Source organism: Euphorbia lathyris, chromosome 8 (genome assembly GCF_963576675.1).
Source record: "Euphorbia lathyris chromosome 8, ddEupLath1.1, whole genome shotgun sequence".
Classification (NCBI taxonomy): Eukaryota; Viridiplantae; Streptophyta; class Magnoliopsida; order Malpighiales; family Euphorbiaceae; genus Euphorbia; species Euphorbia lathyris.
In genome coordinates this window covers 8,468,037-8,489,013 of record NC_088917.1, presented here as the reverse complement: position 1 = coordinate 8,489,013, position 20,977 = coordinate 8,468,037, and the positions used below count along the sequence as shown (strand labels likewise).

At 32.4% G+C, this 20,977-nt stretch overlaps 1 protein-coding gene across 1 annotated transcript; it reads right to left on the bottom strand.

The window, feature by feature from the left end:
- Positions 1-6,315: 6,315 nt before the first annotated feature.
- Positions 6,316-18,191, bottom strand: LOC136203705 (aspartyl protease AED1-like). The gene is made up of 3 exons (XM_065994916.1): positions 18,094-18,191; positions 10,289-11,073; positions 6,316-6,724 (listed from the first exon to the last, which is right to left on the bottom strand). The coding sequence occupies exons 1-3, from the start codon at positions 18,188-18,190 to the stop codon at positions 6,383-6,385; spliced, it is 1,224 nt and encodes a 407-aa protein (XP_065850988.1). The 5' UTR covers position 18,191; the 3' UTR covers positions 6,316-6,382.
- Between the last annotated feature and the right edge of the window lie 2,786 nt (positions 18,192-20,977).

Here is a 20,977-nt window from a genome sequence, read left to right as displayed (position 1 = left end):
TTCTTTCAATTTCTGGGTCAATAGGATCTGGTGACATGCCCGAACTTCGAGAACTGCGCATGAACTTGAAATTTCGCACGAACCGAAACTACCTATAAAACAGAATTTGAAAAATAAATATGTTAGTAATTGAAAATAAATAAAATGTAAAAGTTTGAATAAGTATGAATAAACCTAGATTCGTAATAAAACACGAAAAATTTAAAATTTTGTCAAAAATTTTGGCAATCCCCGGCAACGGCGCCAAAAACTTGTTGAGCGATTTCCGCAAGTGCACGGTATACGCTTGTAGTAATAAAAGATATCGATCCCACAGGGAATGTTTTTTAACAAAACTTATTTACAATCGGTTAAAATTACTTTAAGGTTTATAATATGGAAAAAATCGTTTAATCGGTTTTGGTTTTGAAATTGCTAGAATGAGAATTAGATTAGAATGTGAAGATGTTAGAAAGTATCTGATTAAAAATGAATTTGCAAAACAGGAACGTTTTAGTACTTTAGAAAAGTAAACAAGTATATTCGTTTGCATTAAGCAAAGAAAACAACTTTAAACTTTGTACGAATTATAAAGATGAAATAAATGACGGAACCTCTAATTAATTGGCTTTGAACGCGACAAAACCCTTATCCGGGATAATTGCCCTTAATCAAATTAAAACTCTACCGAAATAATAATTTGCTTAAGTGTTCAACAAAGTTTCCTTGTAAAGATTTTCGATTAAATACGTTTTAATGAAAACACCAGCAGTCACTTTAGTGGATTGGTTACCATAAGTGCTGTATAAAGATCTATCGAATAGAACGGACTTTATTAGATGAAATATAAATTGATACAAGTTTACAGAGAACATGGAGCATTGAATTCTTCGACGGCGTGCAAGTGAACGGGTTGTCAATCCTTTCCTTGGGTTTCGTTAGAGTTTGTCAGGCTCAGGGGCGAATCCTCTACTCAATCTTCTCGCTGAATCTTCATAATAGAGACTGGGTCGGTCCACTACCAAAATGTAAACTAAACTGGAATAATGTCTAAACGCTACTGAATTTGTTATTATTTTGTAAACAATGTGTGTACATCATATTGCTTTTGAACAGAATCGAAATCTAACTTCTGAATCACTTGATTCGGAATTTCTGCATAAATTCTACACTAATCTCTTTCTTCTACACATATAACATTCTATATCATTCTTATCTTCAACTCTCCATCAACTCTTTATTTATAGATGTTGAAGAGTCTTGATTGAAGTGTCGTGTCCGTTGTGAAGGATCGTGTCCGCTGCGAAAGGACGTCTTTATCCACCCGAACGATCGCGTTTCGTCGAAAACGAAAGTGTGTAACTAGGCTCTAAAATCTCCTGCTCGTACCGAGAATTATTAAATTCTCTACCGAGAATGGGGGAGCATCAATTGTACTTCGGACGAAGGGAAAAATGGCTGACGGACGCGTGTCGCGATCGTGAATAGCGGGGGCCGCGGTCGCGGCACGAAGCTTTTTCGGTTTTTCAGCTTTCGTTCGTGTCCTCGATTTAGCGTTATTAATTTCTATCGTCTTTGACTCCTTTTGTAGGGCTTTTCTTCTATTTTTGAGCTCTTTTTACTCCTATTTGGATTTTACCAAATATTTATGTACCTTGCACGAAAGAAACATATTCGAGAGTAAAAGTATTCTAAATAGGTATGAATAGCATAAATTCGTAGCAATATTGATGTAATTATTGATGATATTTTAGGTATATTTTGGGCTTAACACACTATCGAGCAAATCGCTGAAGCTATTCGTATGCTCAGCCTATCCCGTGAAGAAATGAAAACCGACCAGGCAAAGTCATCTGAAATCTTCCAACTCTCCAAGGCCACCTATCAACACGTCACACATCAATCCAATCAGCGCCATCACTATGATGCTGCTTTGCTCAAGATGTACCATCAGTCTTACGCCATGATGACCGACACCATGAGCTGGATGGGCAAGTCCCTTCAATTTATACTCAGCGTCATCAGCTCCCATATGGACATTCCGGTGTCCAACATGGCTGGTGGGATCAAAGTCTTTGACGGGCTTAAGCACAGTATGGCTCAAATGCAACAGTACTCAGCCCTGCTAACTCGTGCTGTTGATTAAGGAAAGTTTTATGCAGCTGTCCCTCAGCCCATTAATGCTGGCAAAATGGGGGAGAAAAACAAACACCCGGCATAAGGAACTCAAAAGAAGAATCATCCTGGTTCCACCTCTGCTGTCCCTTCCAGCACTCAACCTCAGCAACAAGATGCAACAAAGACCAGTCAGCAAACCAAATCCAAATCGAACCAAGTTTCTGTCAACATTAGACGATAAATGTTTTCACTTGTGTAAACTTAGTTTTTGCTGACTACATGTTTCTTGCGTTGCTAAGTTAATATATTGTCGTATCTTCTATTAAACATTTGTGTTATCTGTTTATTGCTTTATGATTATCTGTTGTGTTGATGTAGATTCATGACTTGTCTCACATGTCTTCTTATTCAAATTGAACAAAGTAACTAAAGCTTGAAAATATAGAAATTAATCAAGTACTTAGCCACTGAGTAAAACTACTCAGCCTCAACTAACTCACTCAGCCTACTCTGATATCTGAACTAAATCTTCCGCGTAACTTAATATCGAAACTGAGTAAAGTGAGACTAATCCAAGTACTGACCTAACTCTGAAAACTGACTTTAGACTTACTTGATTAAACCTTGAAATGTTTAAAGTAAAACTGAGTCAGTAGTTCAACCCTTACGGGGGAGAATCTTAAGAAGTTAAGAAAAGGTCAATCATCATGGGGGAGCTCAACACTGAGTTCCTTATTGAATATTTTTGCCAACATCAAAATGGGGGAGTTTGTTGAAACACCTTTCCACATGATTTTGATTTGACAAAATTATTTAATAAGAATTAAATCTCCATGATAAAAATATTCCAACACATTAAATTTAAATGCTTTGATTCATTTGTACTAATGTGTTTGTTCAATGTTGAGTTATTTAAATCTATAAGACATCAAGTTGTATGCCCCAAAGGCCCACAAGAGAAAGTCAAGCCCAAGTCAACGTGTCAAAGCCTCACGGCCCAAGCAGATCAAAACGCAGGTCTCACTGAGTAAAATGCAAGCCCAGCATTGAGAAGGATCGAGAAACCTTCAACCAAAAGCTTCAAGACGAAGCTGCTGACTTGAGCGACAAGATAGTCAGGTCAGTAGCTGGCCTGAATAAACTTGGAGACAAAGTATTTCTACTTCGGGTAAAGTTCAGAAGACACAGAAAGCTGTCTAGTAGACTTTACCATAAATGTGGAAACATTTTGTTCTATCTGACGAAAAGCTACTGAGCACTGCCGAAGACAGAAGATACAAGGTTTTGATTGGCCGAAGACGCTGAGCACGTACTGAGTGAAAGCGACAGGAAGTTGTTTCCCTCCAACGGTTATTTCGAAATTCGAAATAACCAGTGCATCAAGTGTCACTATAAATAGGCCACTCAAACGCTTCATTCGATGCATATCTTCAATCAAGTCGAAACGCTGACCAAATTGTTACTTGAAGTTCTATGAGAAAAGCAAAGCAAATCTTACACCAATTCCAATTTTGTGTAAAAGTCTAGAGTGATCTAAATCATCTAATGTGTCTTAGCAATTGTTGTTTAGGACAAACAAACACTTATCATTTCTAGAAGAATAGAAAGGAGAAGCTGAGTACTCGGTTATAGTACTCAGCGGTAGAAATAGGAGTGAGTAGAGAAATAGAGGAAGGTACTCTTGTATACTCAGCTTGCTATTGTAAAAGGTTTGTGCTCTACCTTTAAAGAGCTCAGTAGAGGATTCCAAAAAGCTCGGAAGGAATTCCGGGGACTGGACGTAGGCGGAGAGGCCGAACCAGGATACGTCTGCTGAGTAACATCTTTCTAACCCTTATCTCCTTAAATTATTGCTTGCTATAACACTGCCTAGTTAAACACTAAAAAGAACATAAGCTGAGTTGTGTGAACTGAGAAACTGAGTTCAGGAATAGACTCAAGTGTTATCTCCTGACTCAAGGATAGATTTAGTCTTAGTCACCTGTTGACTAAGCCTGTATCTAGAATTTACTCAGTCTCACCGTGCTGAAAGATTTCGAGAAAGTCTAAGTTCCAAATTAACAGTCAGCCATACGTGAAAATTTTAAATAGTTCCTAACCCCCTCCCCCCTTGGAACTAATATTGTCGCGTTACACGGGACCAACAGGAACTCGCTGGGAGAAATAATGGTATCGGCATGGATACCACTGGGAAACTGTAACTCGGTCGAGGAGGCGGAGTTGCGGGCAATTATTTAAAGCCTGCTCCTTGCTCGGGACTGTAGCTTCAATGCCATAATCGTCGAATCGGATGCACAAACGGTGGTGGAAAAGTTACAGAACAGCAACTTCCTTCATTCTGCTCTTCGGTTTCAGTACGAAGACGTGGCCGCATGGTTCTCGATATTCCGGCAGTGCTCAATCAGTTTATTCACTTGGAAGGAAATCATGTAGCCCACAGCATTGCGAGCTGGGCAACGGACACACAGGAACCGAGGATATTTATAGAGGATTGCCCGGCACCGATCTGGCAACTAGTTTGTATGAAATGATCTCAATTATTCATTAATATATGATTTCGTTTTGTTCAAAAAAAAAAGTGTCCAGATAGCTTTCTCAATTTGCATAAAATGTTCAGTTAGCCCCCTAAACTTATGTAAAATGTAATCAATTAATCACTCAGTTGTAAAAAAAATAAGTTAAATACGAAAGTTGCGTTGCACGCGTCTTAAAAAAAAGTAAAACGACCAAGATCAGGGTATGCGATTTTAATATTAGAGAAGACAAGTTGTACGGTTGAACAAGTAAGAACTTTTTTTTAATATGTTTGTGAATTGTATATAATATTCTAAGGCACGTGCAACACGTCTTTTGCATTTAACTTACTTTTTTCGTGACCGAGTGATTAATTGATTACATTTTATGCAAGTTCAGTAAGTTAACTGAATATTTTATGCAAGTTGAGAGGGCCTAACCAGATATTTTGAAAGTTGAGATGTCCAATCAATTTTTTGGACAAGATCAGGGAAAATGATATATTAAGCATTTTTTCATTATTTTGAAAGGATGATCACATTTTTTGAAAGATTTGCTACTATAAATTATAAATTGAAATCTTTTAACAAGATTCAAATATTTATAAAAGTAAAAATAGATAAAACATATATGATAATGCACATTCTAAATTGACCTTGTACAATGTTTTTTTTTCTTAAATTAATATATACAAAACTCAATGATACAAATTAATGTTCAACGAGTTGATTTTAATTTTAAATCAATAAAAATGTTTCTTCTCTAGCTAAACTATGAGTTAATCCCAATATTCACGGATTAGCCCGTAGGAATCATGAAAATTCCCCATTGAAGAAATAAACCTTAAGAAAAGTTTCAAAGAAAAGATAATAATTTTGATCAATGAAAAGTTAGTTCATCCGTACAAATAAGAAGACTTATATAGCTCTCTCAATTAAAAGTAAATGACTAAAATAACCAAGCTAGGCTTACAACACAAATAAGAAAGATATGGGTAAGATGCAAAGGGGATGCCTAAATGGCTTTTAGGGAATTAAATCTAAATGGCAAGACAGTAAATAAAGAGTGACATAAACAGTAATTAAAAAGAAATCAGAATTCTGGCAGCTCTTGTCCCTTTTGTCCCCTTCACATTTTCTTGCTAAAAATCTATGCTACACGGCGTGTGGGGGTGCCACACGGCATGTGGCACTCTGCCTTTCGGATTCACTGGGCGTGCGGGCATAGGACATGCCTAGTAAATTAACTCAGACACTTCCTTCCATTCGAGCTTGAGTTCCACATGGCGTGTAGATGTGTGACACGCCGTGTGGGACAGTTCAAGATCTTCTTTCATGTTGACGTTCGAACTCCACATGGTGTGGATGTATGACATGCTGTGTGGGGGCAATTTTTCCACACGTTTGTCTTCGCTTCGCATCTCACACGACATCTTTCGTCTTGATTCGAATCCTTGAAAAAGATGTCCGCATCACATTATATTTTTGCTAAAAAAAATTAGCTAAATTTTAGCCTCGTCATAAAAAAATCAAGTTTTGTTTTATTTTATTTTTTTAATAAATACCAACAAAAGTTAAATTTCTTAGAAAGGGTATAATTAGATTTCTACTATGAGCAAAATTCAAACATTGTACTTAGGTATAATGAGGGAAAAATAGATTAAATCGCATCGATAATAACCGAAGTTTATAATTTAAGAAAATTTCAAAAATAATTCGAGATCAAATTCGTTCTAGACCATTCAAATATTAATACAAGTATATAAGCTCATTTAATTAGATGCTAAGCAACCACTTGATGAAAAATAAAGTATTTTGTTATTGATGTCAAAGAAAATGTCTCGAGCCCGATGTTGTTTATTCCCAATGATGAATAAATCATTGTCATTTTTATTTCCGACGAAAGCCAAGCAAACCTCTGAGTCATTTTTCCCTGAGATCGCAGCTGCAGAAGAATGCAAGTCTATATCCACCGGTTTATCATATCCTCCCAAATGAAGAACTATATTTGGTGGTCTCCAATCATTGATGTGCCCGTCAAGGTTGTAACATGTGTCCAACAAACCTGAATCTGGTTCCGATGGAGAAGTCCTTGGATATCCTGACATAATCTCCTAAAATAATGGATGACAAATCGGATGGTTGTGTCATAACCGTGTATTATGATATATATATTTATCATATGATTATAGATGATAAAGATAAATATAAAATTAGTTATATAATTATTGGAGAGAATCATTTATAATGTACATATAAAATCGTGAAATAGTAGCACCAAAATTTTGTAGATAGAATAATTTTTAATTTCATTATGTCAGATCAAATAGAAGCCTTTTTCTCGTTATTCTGATTCCATATTTGCACCACGTAAGTTGCACTAGTGTCCACGTGGAACTAAAAGTTAGTACTAAATATGGTTGCATATATGGAGTCTAAGTTTCTTCTCCCTCAATAATCGCCTAGGGATCCTCTAGAGTTGAAATCCTCTAGAGTTGGTGGAGTTGTAATCATCTCAACCATTAATTGCAAAATGAATGGATGAGATTTGATTGATCAATAAATGACTAATTAAATATTAAAATTTATCAATTAATTCTCATCCATTAATTTTACAATTAATGGTTGAGATTGCAACTCCACCAACTCTAGAGGATTTTTAACTCTAGAAGATCCCTACACCAATAATCATAGGGCTAAATTTGTATTAAGTGGGGTATTCGTGCAAATAACTTAACAGAAAAATGACTTCTGTTACATCTATCGTTCACGGAGTTTCAAATTGTTCAATCTACAAAATACTAGTGCAATAACAGTGCACGGTTTTTTTATGTGAATTTTAAATTTATTCTCCCATAATAATTCTAGATATAAATTTATACTTTATCCTTATATAATATAGAGTAATAATTTATTAGTCCCTATATATTTTAGTCCATTAAATATTTGAATTATTACTCTTTACAAGTGACTAAACTGTTGAATGGATAAAAATTAAGGACTAAATAGTATATTATTAAAATAAGAGGACTAAACAATATTTTAGGTAAAAATATAAAGACTAATAAATTATTTACTATGTAATATAAATACCACAAAAATAAAAAATATTAGCATTAACGGTTATATGATCTATACATTTTAAATGATCATATATAAGAGAAATAAGTACAAAATTAACTATATAGTTATTATGAAAGGACATATTTAAATTCCACGTATAAAACCATACAATTTTAGGACTAATATTTTGTTGATAGAGGAATTTTTAACTCCATTAATAACAAATCAAATGGGAGCTCATTTTTCATTACTTCGGTTCTATGTCTACACCAATTAAACAACACAGACATCCACGTAGAACGGTTTCATCCATAGAGTCTAAATATATTTTCCTTAATAACCATATGATTGAATTCGATTATGTAGCAGAGACGTGAAACTAACTTAACAGAAATTAGCTTATACTACATTTATCCATAATGAAATTCCAAATTGCTTCACTCATAAAAATTTTGGGTTAAATTAAAAAAAAATCCACATGATTTCGCATTTTTTTAGATTGATAACTATGATTTTTTTAGTGCTTCAAAACAAATCATATGGTTTCTAACGTTAACAAAAACGGAGCAAATTCTTTAACAGTGTTAAAATGGAGGGACATTTTCAGTAAAAAAATTGTCACTTTCGAATTTTTGACTTACTTTTTGATTCCCTCTTCTTCTTCTCCTCCTCTCCATAAAGTGACAATACAAAAAATTTACTGAAAATACTCTTCCATTTCAACTGTGTTAAGAGATTTGTCTCGTTTTTTCTAACGGTAGAAATCACAGGGTTTGTTTTGAGACAAAAAAAAAATCATTTGCGAAAACGTGAAACCATTTTTTTTAAATAAACCCTAAAACTTTAGTGCTAATATTGTATAATTTTATAAGTAATGTCTAAATTTAAATTTGTTCTCCCCTATTCACCTATAGAACTAAATTTAGAAGGAAGTACAAAAATAAATCTTGTGGTTTGGGCCATTTTCAAACATGAATTATGTGGTTTAAAAGTTAGCAAAAATGTATCTTAAGGTTGATTTTGTTAGCAAACACAGTCCAAATTGACTAACGGTGTTAAAAAAAATGGTAAATTTCAAATAAACCCATGTGGTTTCACTAATTTTCAAATAAAGGACTATGGTTTACTTTTTGTCAAAACGAGGATTGAGGTTTCGCACTTTTAATAAAACAAGCACCTTTTGAATTAATGCTATTAAAACCATCTTTAACGACCTGAAAATGAAAATTTTCAAGAATTAAAGTTGTTCAATATCATATTTTCTATAGAACTACATTTTCGATTAAAATCATCTTTTTTGGAACTCTCTCTCTAAACATTAACTTTCTCTCTCTTTACCAAACAATATCTAAATAATCTCAAAATAAAAAAGTTGACGAATTAAAGTTACTTAGAATATTAGTAGTTCTTAAAATATGTCATTTTTGAAGTCGTTAAGGGTGATTTTAATAGTATTAATCGAAAAAAGTCATTATTTTGCTAAAGTTGAAAACCTCAGTCCTTACTTTGAAAAAAAGTAAATCACAGTCCTTTATCTGAAAATTAGTGAAACCACAGAGGTTTTATTTGAAATTTACCCTAAAAAAAAGTCGAAAGTAAATGGAAAAAGAGTTAGGCCTTGTTTGATAGCACCATTTATCACTTAAATTAAAATATTAAGCACTTATTTAATTAAAATGTGTTTGAATAAGGTTATTTTTCCACCACTTAAATTAGTCAATTAAGTTAAATACCACTTATTTTGATAAGTCAAAATATTTAACTTAACATTTTAAGTTAATCACTATAACTAATATTTTTATATTTAACACTTATTTTTAGTATTTATCAAACAGTTACATTATTATTACTTTCAGCACTTATAATTTTTATCACTTAAAATTCAGTACTTACTTTTTCACTATTTAATTTTCAGTTTTATTAAACAACACCTTACTTTTGTCTTTATATTTATAATTGGGTAAAGTTCAAATAAAACCCATGTGGTTTCACTACTTTTCTGATAAAGGACTGTGGTTTACTTTTTGTCAAAACGAGGATTGAGGTTTCACACTTTTAATAATGCTATTAAAACTATCTTTAACGACCTGAAAATGAAAATTTTCAAGAATTAAAGTTGTTCAATGCCATATTTTCTATGGAACTACATTTTCGATTTTAGAAAATCATTTTTTTGGAACTTTCTCTCTCTAAACATTAACTTAAACATTAACTTTCTCTCTCTTTACCAAATATCATCTAAATAATCTCGAAATAAAAAAGTTGAAGAATTAAAGTTGCTTAGAATATTAGTAGTTTTTAAAATATGTCATTTTTGAAGTCGTCAATGGTGATTTTAATAGTATCAATCGAAAAAATCTTTATTTTGCTAAATTTGAAAACCTCAGTCTTCGTTTTGATAAAAAGTAAACCACAGTCCTTTATCTGAAAATTAGTAAAACCACAGCAGTTTTATTTAAACTTTACCTTTTATAATTTTATAAATTTGAACTGTATTTACTAACAAAATCAACATCTATATATATTTTTTAGTAACTTTTAAATCAAAGTTTTATTTTTATTCTTTCCCTCTAAATTTATAAGTTTATAAAAATATCAAACGTGGAAATTTGTACCTGAAATGCAGAACGAAGAGCTGAATACAAGGAAGGTGGGAGGCGGGAAATGACGGTTCCTGAGTCTATTATAGCTCGAACAGACGATGAATTCGAAGGAACATAAGAAGCTATTTCAAGTCTTTTTCCCCCAATTGTTATTCCGATAACCGGAATATAATAACCAGTGAGTCCAATTTGACTCGACGCCGGTTCAATCGGGATGAATTTTGTGATCTCCGGTTGGCAAGTTTCAAATGCTTGAACTCCAAACACAATATAACCAGATGAAGTTTCTGAAATCGGAAGACAATAACAGAACATACTAAGCAAATTTAAATCAGTCTGAGCAAGTAAGGAATTCTTCCCTCTTCCGAAGGCTAGTAATCCACTCGCTCCTTCGAAATCGCCGCTGATTTTCTGCGCACAAACGAAGATGAAATTGGGGATCTGATCGGAAATTATGGTGAGCGTGTCTGTAGCAAAATAGCCGGTGAAAGAGGTGTTGTCGTTGTAATTGCCGGAGGAATTACAATTGGGAATGCACGAGAGGTCATTTGAGAAAGTGGAAGATGAAGATGGATCGAAAATGGTGTGGCTATTGCAGTCTGTGTTGTTGCCGGTGTCGCCGCCGAACGGTTGACATTTTATCCATGTTATGTCGCTTCCGGTGTCGAAAAGTAAGGTGATGTCGTGTGCCGGTGTGCCGAAACCGACGGTGACTAGAAAATTGCCGTTTGGTCCTGAATTTAGGGGTAGAAGTATTCCTTCCCCGTATTCACTAAGCTTCTCTTTCAATGCTGAACCTGAAATATGAGACCAATCGATGAAATTTCTTAGTATGGAATTAACGAAAATCATATTATATATTTGGGATAACGGAAAAAAATAACTAGGATAAGTACCAAAATAGGTCTAAGGGGTTTTTTTTTAAATATCAATTTAAGCTCAACCTTCAAAATAGCATCAATATAGTTTAACATTTACATCATAATATCAATTTAGACTTAACATTGTAAAATATAGCATCAATTTAGGTCTCATGTACAAAATAACACCAATATAGGTTTAACGTTTACAAAATATATCAAATTTAAGTTTAACGTTTACAAAATATATCAAATTTAAGTTAAACGTCACAATTAAATTAATCATATTATATTCTTTTCCTATTAATTTATATGCTATCTTTTTATTTAGTTCTATTTTCTTATTTATTATAATACAATTAATTAATATTTTTACCCATTAAAACCTTATATTTGTTTTTCATCAACCATTCATTGACTCCTAAATTCCATGGCTCATGTAATATATGAAAACTAAAAGTAATTGAATATTTAGTAGCAATGAAATTTAGTAGTCATGGAATCATTGATGAAAACAAATATAAGATCTTAGGATTAGGCTATGCTTACTTTGTTTTTAACAAAGTAAGCCTATTAGGCTATGTTTAATGGGCAAGAATACTAATTACTTGTATTAAATCCCTAACGTTCTTCTCCTCAGAAATCCTTCCTTCCTCTTTTATGATTCCTTCGATTCACCTCTTTTCTGTCTCCGACCGGTCTCCAATTCAAGTTCAACAGTAAGTATTCATCTCCTTCATCTCCTTTATTCCTCCTCTACCTTCTTTTTATTCTTCTCCTTCTTCTTCTTCTTCTTCTTCTTCTGGTTTGTTTTTTTCTTCTTCTGAGATAATTCTTTTTTTTTTTATCAATTAGGTTAGGGCTTGTGTTGTTCTTGAAACCGATTTCATGGTGGGTACTCATGAATCATGTTTTTGTGGTGAATATGATGTACTTAAAGTTTCATGGAAACAAATCAAGGAAGAAAATTCTACAGATGCCCAAATTATGGAGTAATTTACTGGATTTTTTTATATATATTGTTGCCTAGGTTGATTGAAATTCGTAATTAATGGTTAAAATGTTCAATTGCAGACACAAAAATAATGTTCAATGGAAAAACCAATCGTTCTTAGGGCAAAGGGTATGCATAAGGGCAATTTTATCATTTTATATTTTTGCTGACATGGAAAAATTTAATGAAAAAAATGACACGTGGCATTGGTGTGGTCAACAGTCAAGCGCGTTTTCTACACGGGTCAATATTTTGACCGGACATAAGGATGTAAAGGGTTGTATGTGATGTTTTTGGAGAGTTGAGGGGGTTGAGAGGTTATCCCCTAAGTTGAGGGGGCCAGGTGAAAAAAAGTTATAAGTTTAGGGGGCTGGGTGCCTATTAAGCCTAATAAATAAGAATATAGAACTAAATAAAAAGATAATATATAAAGCTAATTGGGAAAAAATATAATATGGTTAATTTAATTATGACGTTTAGCTTAAATTGTATATATTTTTGTAAAAGTTAAGCTTAAATTCGTATTATTTTGTAAATGTTAAGCATATATTAGTGCTATTTTATACGTGAGGCTTAAATTGACGCTATATTGTAAACGTTAAGCCTAAATTGATATTATATTATAAACGTTAAGCCTATATTAGTGCTATTTTGAACATTGAGCCTAAATTGATACTTTCCCAAAAAACTTAGACCTATTTTGGTACTTTATCCCAAATAACTATAAACTGCCACAAGTAATTTTATCCTTAACGTATAAAATGATGCAATTTTACCTCTAAAGTTGGCAGTCAAGAGTAATTTTACCTTTAATGTTGCCAAGTTTAGTCAATTTTAGAAATAATTCATCAAACTGTTTTTTCGGTTATGAATCTTGTCATCTACAGTTCACATGTGAGTCATTTTATCACTCATTAGTGATACGTCATAAACATATAAGTAGACGTGAAAAAATATTAAAAAATATATTGTCTATTTTACGAGTTGGATAAAAAAAATTCAAAATATTCGCCGAATTAATAAATATTAACCTCCAATTCAATTATTAAATCATAAAAAAAAATATAATTTTTTTAAACGAACTAGTATGCAATTGGTGCAGAATAAGGAACAAAATATATGTGTTTTACAATAATATCTGAAATTGGTCCAACTTGACAACGTTAGGGGTAAAATTGCTCTTGGCTGCCAACGTTAAGGGAATTGCATCATTTTATACATTAAAGGTAAAATTGCTCTTGGTTGTAAACGTTAGGAGTATTTTTATTGTCACATCCGTGTCCCTAATTTAAGTTATTATACTCTAATATTAGGTTATATTATAGTTATTTATTGATTGGAGAGTTAATTGAATATTAGGGATATAGTTTGAAGACTAATTTCATATTTCAAATGTAAAATTAAAAGTTTAGGGTAAGTTTTAAAAGAAATTGGATTTGAGAGGATCAAAAAGGATGTTTTCCTTTTTTGGGAAGACAAATTACACAATTCTAGAATGTAATTTCGTGGGTCTCAATGGCTGCTACATTTCCCATATCTCATCTTCACCATCTCCATCTCATTCTTCCCCATTCATGCACCTGATGTACATAGTTTTGATCATTCTTTGATATCTGGAGTTTGCACCGTCGGATCGAGCTCATATTTTTTACAGTAGGTTTTAGACATCCTAATACACATTATGTCGGTGTGATTTGGATTTAAAATTTTCTATGATGGATTCGACCTACACTGATTAGAGGGGTAAATTTGAGGTTTAATGTGCTAATTTTCTCAATTATGGCTAATGTAAGTAACTATCAACTACCCTTTTAAGTTTTTATGTATATATATGTATATACAACTCTATATTTTCCAGAAAATCAAATTTTTGTTGGGATTTTTGCCATGCATTTGATTAATTTGAGTTTTTATGATTTAGTTTTGAACATGAGTTTAAAGGTTTTTTTTTTTTTTGAGTAAATCTGACATCAGGGCAGTGAAGAGCCGGACATCCCAACTAGGTCGGCACCCCCGGACAAACCACTAACCCAGTGCCTATATTATTAAAAAGAACAAAAGAATTACAAGTAAGAGAGAATAAAATGAAGATTGATGTTCAAGTGAATCGATAAACTACATGAGTTTAAAGTTAAGTTCAAGTAATTATATATGTATTTGCATGTCAATTTCCACCTATAATATATGTTTATGTATACATGATTTGGGTTTGGTTTTGATGAACTTAGTATATTTGATTAATAGTTGTGTAAGATTTGATATTTTAAAGAATTGATTTGAAGAAAAAGATTTGGAAAACTCTATGATGTTGATTTATGAGTTATATATATATATTTTACATATATATATATATATTTCTGATTTTAGTCATATTAAAGGAGTATTTGATTTTAGATGATTTTGTATTTTGAGCAATTTTTAGTGAATATTTGAATAATTATGGTTCTTTTACGGAAGCCAAATGGTTTATGGTTTACAGTTTATGATTATGAAATAATTATGAAATTTGATTGTGAAAACAGATTTGAGCATGTTATAATTTTATGATATAATATTTTTAGTATCCATCAAGAGTAATCCGGATAGGTGGTTTTTATTAAAGTCCGTATTTAGTGAGAAATACGGCATGTGTACACAGTTGAAAGACATATCGGGTATGGCAAAGAAGTGTTGAGTAAGACCATACGGGATAGACAAATTATGAGATATCTCGATTATATTACATATGGGGATTATCTCTCGAATGGATACGATTTGCAAAATATTTATTGATATACGATTTGTGAAGTATTTATTGAGATACAGTTTATGAAGTATTCATCGAAATACGGTTATGAAGTGTTTATTGATTTACGGTGTAAATGGTTAATTGTAAACCTATTTATTTTGTATAGTTGTGATTTTAACCAAATAAATGTATATAGCTATACACGAGTTTTATCTTAAGTAATTTAATACAGTGATTTGCGTTTTGACTATGATTGGTATTTTGAGAAAGTACGATTTCGAGTATTTTATTATGGATTAATCCATAAAATATTCATTTTTAAGAATATGAATTTTATATGATGTATTTTGGAAATTAAAATATATATATAGTTATTTTGAGTATAAATATTTTATGTAGTTGATAATTGCTTACTGAGATTTTTGTCTCACCTTTTTAAATGTTTTAATATTTTTAGGTGAGAAAGTATATGATAGAGAGAAGGTTACCGGCCGATTAGGCGGGGATCGAAAGTTGTTGCTTATTGTTAGAATTATTATTAGAACTTTAGTATTTAATTGTAATATGATGAAGTTGGTAAATATGTTGAGGTTTTAATGTAATAGGAATATGGATTTGTTTAGAATATACATTTAAGAGGAATACCTAGAAAAGTGATATTTATGATATTTGGAGACTATTAAGTGTTGATTGTGATCTTTCTATTTCACGTCCGATGCCGATTGAGGTCGTTTAGGGTCGGGTGTGACATTTATACTTTATCCCTATATATTTTAAAAGTTTAGAATTTATAATTTAAGACTTAAGGTTTATATTTTAAAGTTTTTTACTCTAAAAAATAAATTTTTATTTAAGTGATTTAATAAAAATTTATTTAATTATTAATATTTTTTAAAAAAGTTGTGCGCAATGCACTTACATTAAAAAAAAAGAAAATTACATTAAAGGTAAAGGAAACCTTCAACCCAACCCATCTCACCCATGTGATTCGAACCCATGACTTCTACAGTCATAGGTAAACTCTCAACCAATAAACTAAGAGTTTCACCACTTAATTATTAATATTTTATGTACACAGTACTATTCGTATTGATATTGACTAATATGAATTTGGTCAGTTATTGTTAGATTTAATCTTATTAAAATTTTAAGGTGGAGATTAAAATAAGCTAAGATATAAATTTAATGGTGACTAACTAAATTCATTTGATCAGTCATGATCCGTCATGATCCACGTGACCACTACTGTTCATTTATAATAATGTTAAGATGATTGGTTTGGAGTTAATAACAAAAAGAAATACTAAGAAATACAAATTGTTTTAAACAAAGTATTATTAGAGCAGTAAGAAATGGTCGTTACTTCTAAGGATGAGATCGGTTAGGTCTAAAATGAGGATTTGAAAATCTGTAGAATTTTGTATCAAAGGAGTATCAACAGTATAATTCAGTTTGATTCTAAAAAAATTCAACAGTTTAGTTTCGGTTCAAGATCTTTTTATTTGTGTATTTGGTCCGATTCCAAAATCCTAAATATTTTTATTCAGATGTTTAAAATGATACGTATGACCCAAGAACAATGATATGTATGACTCAAGAACAATTGTTTTTATTTGATACACTCCGATACTCAAATGCTTTTTGAGTTTGAAGTGTGTATAACACATTCTATGTTATTATGTCAACAATTAAGTTATCGGGAAATAAACATTTAACTACTTCATGTCAAACAATCAATTGACCAAAAAGATTAAACTGGTGCATATGGCACGAGAACAATTTCTATTATTAACACACTCCTTTTGAATTTGAAGCAACCTTACACCTAGAATTGCAACTGGTGCAGGAATTCACCCCACATGGACGGAAAATCCTCATTCACTTTGCCCATGGGTTGGGGGTGAGGAAAAAAGATCCCTAGAGACGAGGATAAACAAGGACGAGGACTTCTCCCATCCTATGAGGATCCCCACCCCCACCCTTTCCATGTCAGACGAGAATTTTACGTGAAGATTTCTAAAGAAAAGCTTTATAATTACTTCTTTTGTAATCTAAGGATACATGAATCTTGAAAAATTGAGTACTGGGAGAGAAAAAAAATATTGTAATTAGATTAGTATTATATTTTCTAAATAGTATAATACATTGAAATTTTAAATTACGTTAAAGTAATATTATTTAAAATTTGAGTAATGGAAAATGGAGATCCCCACGAAAACGAAAACAATGATGATTTTTGTCTTATTTCACCAATAATGATGGAGATAGGAATTCCCTCATCTAAATGGGGACGGTGATGTGGAAGTAGTCTCCATTCCCTAGAGGCGAACGCATAATAAAATTAGAGGGGAGTTAAAAAAATTTAAAGGAGGTTACTAGCTGGGCAAAGGGTCGCGTAGGGGATTTTGATGGGGTCATAATCCTCTACCCACCATACTAAAATGTATTTTTAGACTAATTGGAGGATCTAAAACTCCTTTCAGCTATAGTGCTGGTCCACCCCTGATTCCCACCCAATCCCATTTGCAACTTGTTCACTCTAGAGATGGCAACGGGTAGGGTACCCGCGGGTAGTGTCAATCTCAAACTCTTATCCGTTTATTTTTTAATTACTAGTACCCTTCCCATTACCCTAACGGGTATATATTTTGCATCTCATACCCGTCCCATTTAATTCACGGGTACCCGCAGGTACCCTTACCCGTTAAGAATCAATAAATAAAATAAAAAATATTCCAAATTTAACAAAGTATAAATTTAATAAATCATCAATCTAAAAATTGAACAAATTGAACCTTAATCAATAAAAATAAAATAGCTTACTGGTATCACTTAATGGTCGAAGAACAAAAGGTTGGTGTTCAAATCTCAAACCTTACATCTAAAACACAATAATATTTTTTGATATTTAAAAAATTATGACGGGTAACGGGTACCGGGTACCCTGGGGGGTCTTCCCATACCCGTCTCATTACCCTAACGGGTAATGGTTTTGATCTCATACCCGTACCCTTTTATACAGGGTACGGGTAGTCCCATTAGAGTCGGATAGTGCCGGGTACCCACGGGTAAAGTACCCGTTGCCATCCCTAGTTCACTCCTCTCAAAGTGAACTACAGTAACCGAGATTGCAATGCTCCGCGGCTACTAACAAACACAAGTTATAACATATAACAACAAAACATATACAAATTTAGCTGAAATTGATACCATTTGAGAAGAGAAAAATGTGTACCATTTTTTATGGACTTCGTATCCAGAATTTGATTGTTGGCTTGATGCCTTGCTCCATGAACACTTGCAGAATAGTAGAGAAGATAGCAAAACACCATAGATAAATAAGATTCAGCCATTGAAATAAAATTATATATTAGAGAATATTATACTATATATTATAAATTTAATTTCCTCCACTCTGGTATTGGACCTCATAAATTAATAACATCAGGAAAATGAAATTTATATGATTTTGGGCCATATAATGAGTCCAAAGATTTGGACAATAGTCAATACTCAATTATACCATAAGTCTCGGCAAAATATTAGACCAACAAATACTAAATCATGTTGTAAGTAATGGAATAAACGTGTATTTGATATATGGTTTTCAAAAAAGCTTGATAGTAGTATCTCATTAGCTTAAAAAGTGTAATGATTAAGGGTCCGTTTGTTTTACCTACTGTTTGATGTTGCTGTTTGCTGTTTGCTGTTACGGTTTGCTGTTTGCTGTTGCTGGTTGCTGTTTGCTGTTGGAAAATGTTGTTTTTCCAAAAAGCAGAGATTCTCTACTTTTGTGAAAAGCTGCTTTTCAGGTGTAAAATGCAAACAGGAGGTCACTAACCAAACACTTAATGCTGTTTTTCAACTGTAAAAGGCAAACAGGAGGAGCCTAACCAAACACCTAAAACTCTGCCTTTTAAAATGAAAAGGCAAACAGGAGATGAAAAGTAGGTAAACAAACACCCCCTTAAATCAATGTTATCAGACTCAAAATGGACCGGTCGGTTCGATCGGTCTAACCGGAAACCGGCCAGATATCTAGTCCGAGTTCTTCCATTTTGTTGAACCTCAACAAATCTGAGAGATGTGAGGTTAAATCAGAACTTGGCGGTTCGGCTAGGAACCGGTGTGACCCTAGGTTTTTAATAAATTCTTTTTTAAAGTAAGAAAAAACGAGAATAATTATTTTTAGTAGTCGAATAATTTTGGTCGGTGTAAGGGACCTCATTCGGTGCGGCATTCGCGTCGCCAATATCGTGGGAGTGCACCTCTAAATCGATGCTGCTTCAAGTACACTCCATACACGTGAGAGAGCTTCTTCCATAATAATTGGTTAAAGACTTGTGAAGCTCATTTACTTATAAACTAGTTAAGATTCTTATGTCTTTCCTATATGTGATGAAAATGTTTCATTTCGGGCACATTCGTTTTACTTACTGTTTGCTGTTTATTGTTGGAAAAAGCTGTTTTTCCAAAAAAAATAGGGATTCTCTACTTTTTTAAAAAACTACTTTTTAGGTGGAAAAGACAAAGTAACCAAAGACTTAAAAGTCTCATTTTTGAAGTGAAAAGACAAATACACTTCGTTTTATCTTTTTCCGAACCATTTCAAATTGTTCACTTTGAGCATCAATTTTTCATTCATAACTTGTCTGTTTTGAGTTTATAATATACCGTTAAAAAGATCTCATGACATAGAATACATTGACATATTTTAAAATTATTCTAAACTTCATTTATCCGTTATATATTTAAGTCTCAAGTTGACAAAAAATAACAAACCAAAAGTTGTTTATAATTTGTTTTGAATATATATAATTTATAAAAATAATTTTAAATTAATTATATATATTTAATATATATAATTATTATTTATTTTTTTATTACGTCATCTGGTCTGACCAATCTGAGCCATCCGGTCCGATCAAGTGACCCATGATCCAGCTACAAATCCAGTTTGATATCTGATCTGGTTCTAATAACATTGGATTAAATCACTACATCTATAAAAATGTCATAAAGATGTAAAAAAATAGAAAATTAATTTGTTTTAAAAATTTAGAATCATGAATCATGCTTTTATTCTTTCTAAGTTTTAAATTTTTTTTATCGATTTAAACAAATTGAAATGTATATCACTTTAAACAAGTTCATGGGTTAATGGATCATTGTAAGCAAGTTCAGGAGGCCAATAAATCATTTTAAACAAATTTAGATAGTCAATAGGTAATTTTAGACAAATTGAGCAGACTAACAAAACACTTTATAAATTTAAAGGGTCAATTAAGCTTTTGATATAAGTTCAGAGACTGTTGATGTATTAAACCTTGATATATTAATTCTATTTGTTTAGAGAGAAGAGCATATGCACTATATGATCTCCCCAGTAATGTTCACATGGACCCTAATGACCACGGTAAATTTGGTCATTCACCGTTAGATGTAGGCTGATTAAAATCCTAAGGTGGAGATTCAAAGCATCCTAAGGTTTAGATTTAATCAGCCTACATCTAACGGTGAATGACCAAATTCACGTGGTCATCAGGGTCCATGTGAAAAATACTGATGATCTCCCATGAAAAACACATTCTAATAATTCAGAGGTTTTCACTTTATGAGAAGTACAATGGCTGTGAAATTGATGCGGTTGAAGATCAAGCAATTCGGTAAATTATTCTGAGTTTTAAAGTGTTGGATTTTTGCGTTTTTCGAATTCTATTTTGATTGAAAACAAACCAACGGTTAAAATCCATAGAGTTGCTATGGGGCCCACCCTCTTCTGACCAAGTTCGATCGTTTAGAGCTACAAAATTGCAAATTAGCGGTGAATTTCAAATTAATTTGTATTTTCTTTTTTAGTTTTCATTCCATTCTTTTATTCTTGCACGAACCAAACACTTCCTAAGTGTTTTGTTAAGAAAATCAACTAACATATACAAGTTGTCATGATTAATCGATTTGAGATTTGTTTTCGACACTTTTTAAATGGTTTCTCTGCAATTAAAGTATATGACTATACATTAAGGTTGGTGTTGGAAAATTTTGAATAAAATTATTTATTAATTTTAATACCAACAAACACCTCCTTTCATGAACAGTCGTGTCCTTCGTGAACAGTC

Bases quoted from the DNA above. Each gene is read 5' to 3' on its own strand.
- LOC136203705 (XM_065994916.1), bottom strand. From the start codon at position 18,190: ATGGTGTTTTGCTATCTTCTCTACTATTCTGCAAGTGTTCATGGAGCA. The intron at 11,074-18,093 runs GTACACATTTTT...CTCATATTTCAG, and splicing joins TACGAAGTCCATAAAAAATG to GTTCAGCATTGAAAGAGAAG. The intron at 6,725-10,288 runs GTACAAATTTCC...CCATTATTTTAG, and splicing joins CTCTTCGTTCTGCATTTCAG to GAGATTATGTCAGGATATCC.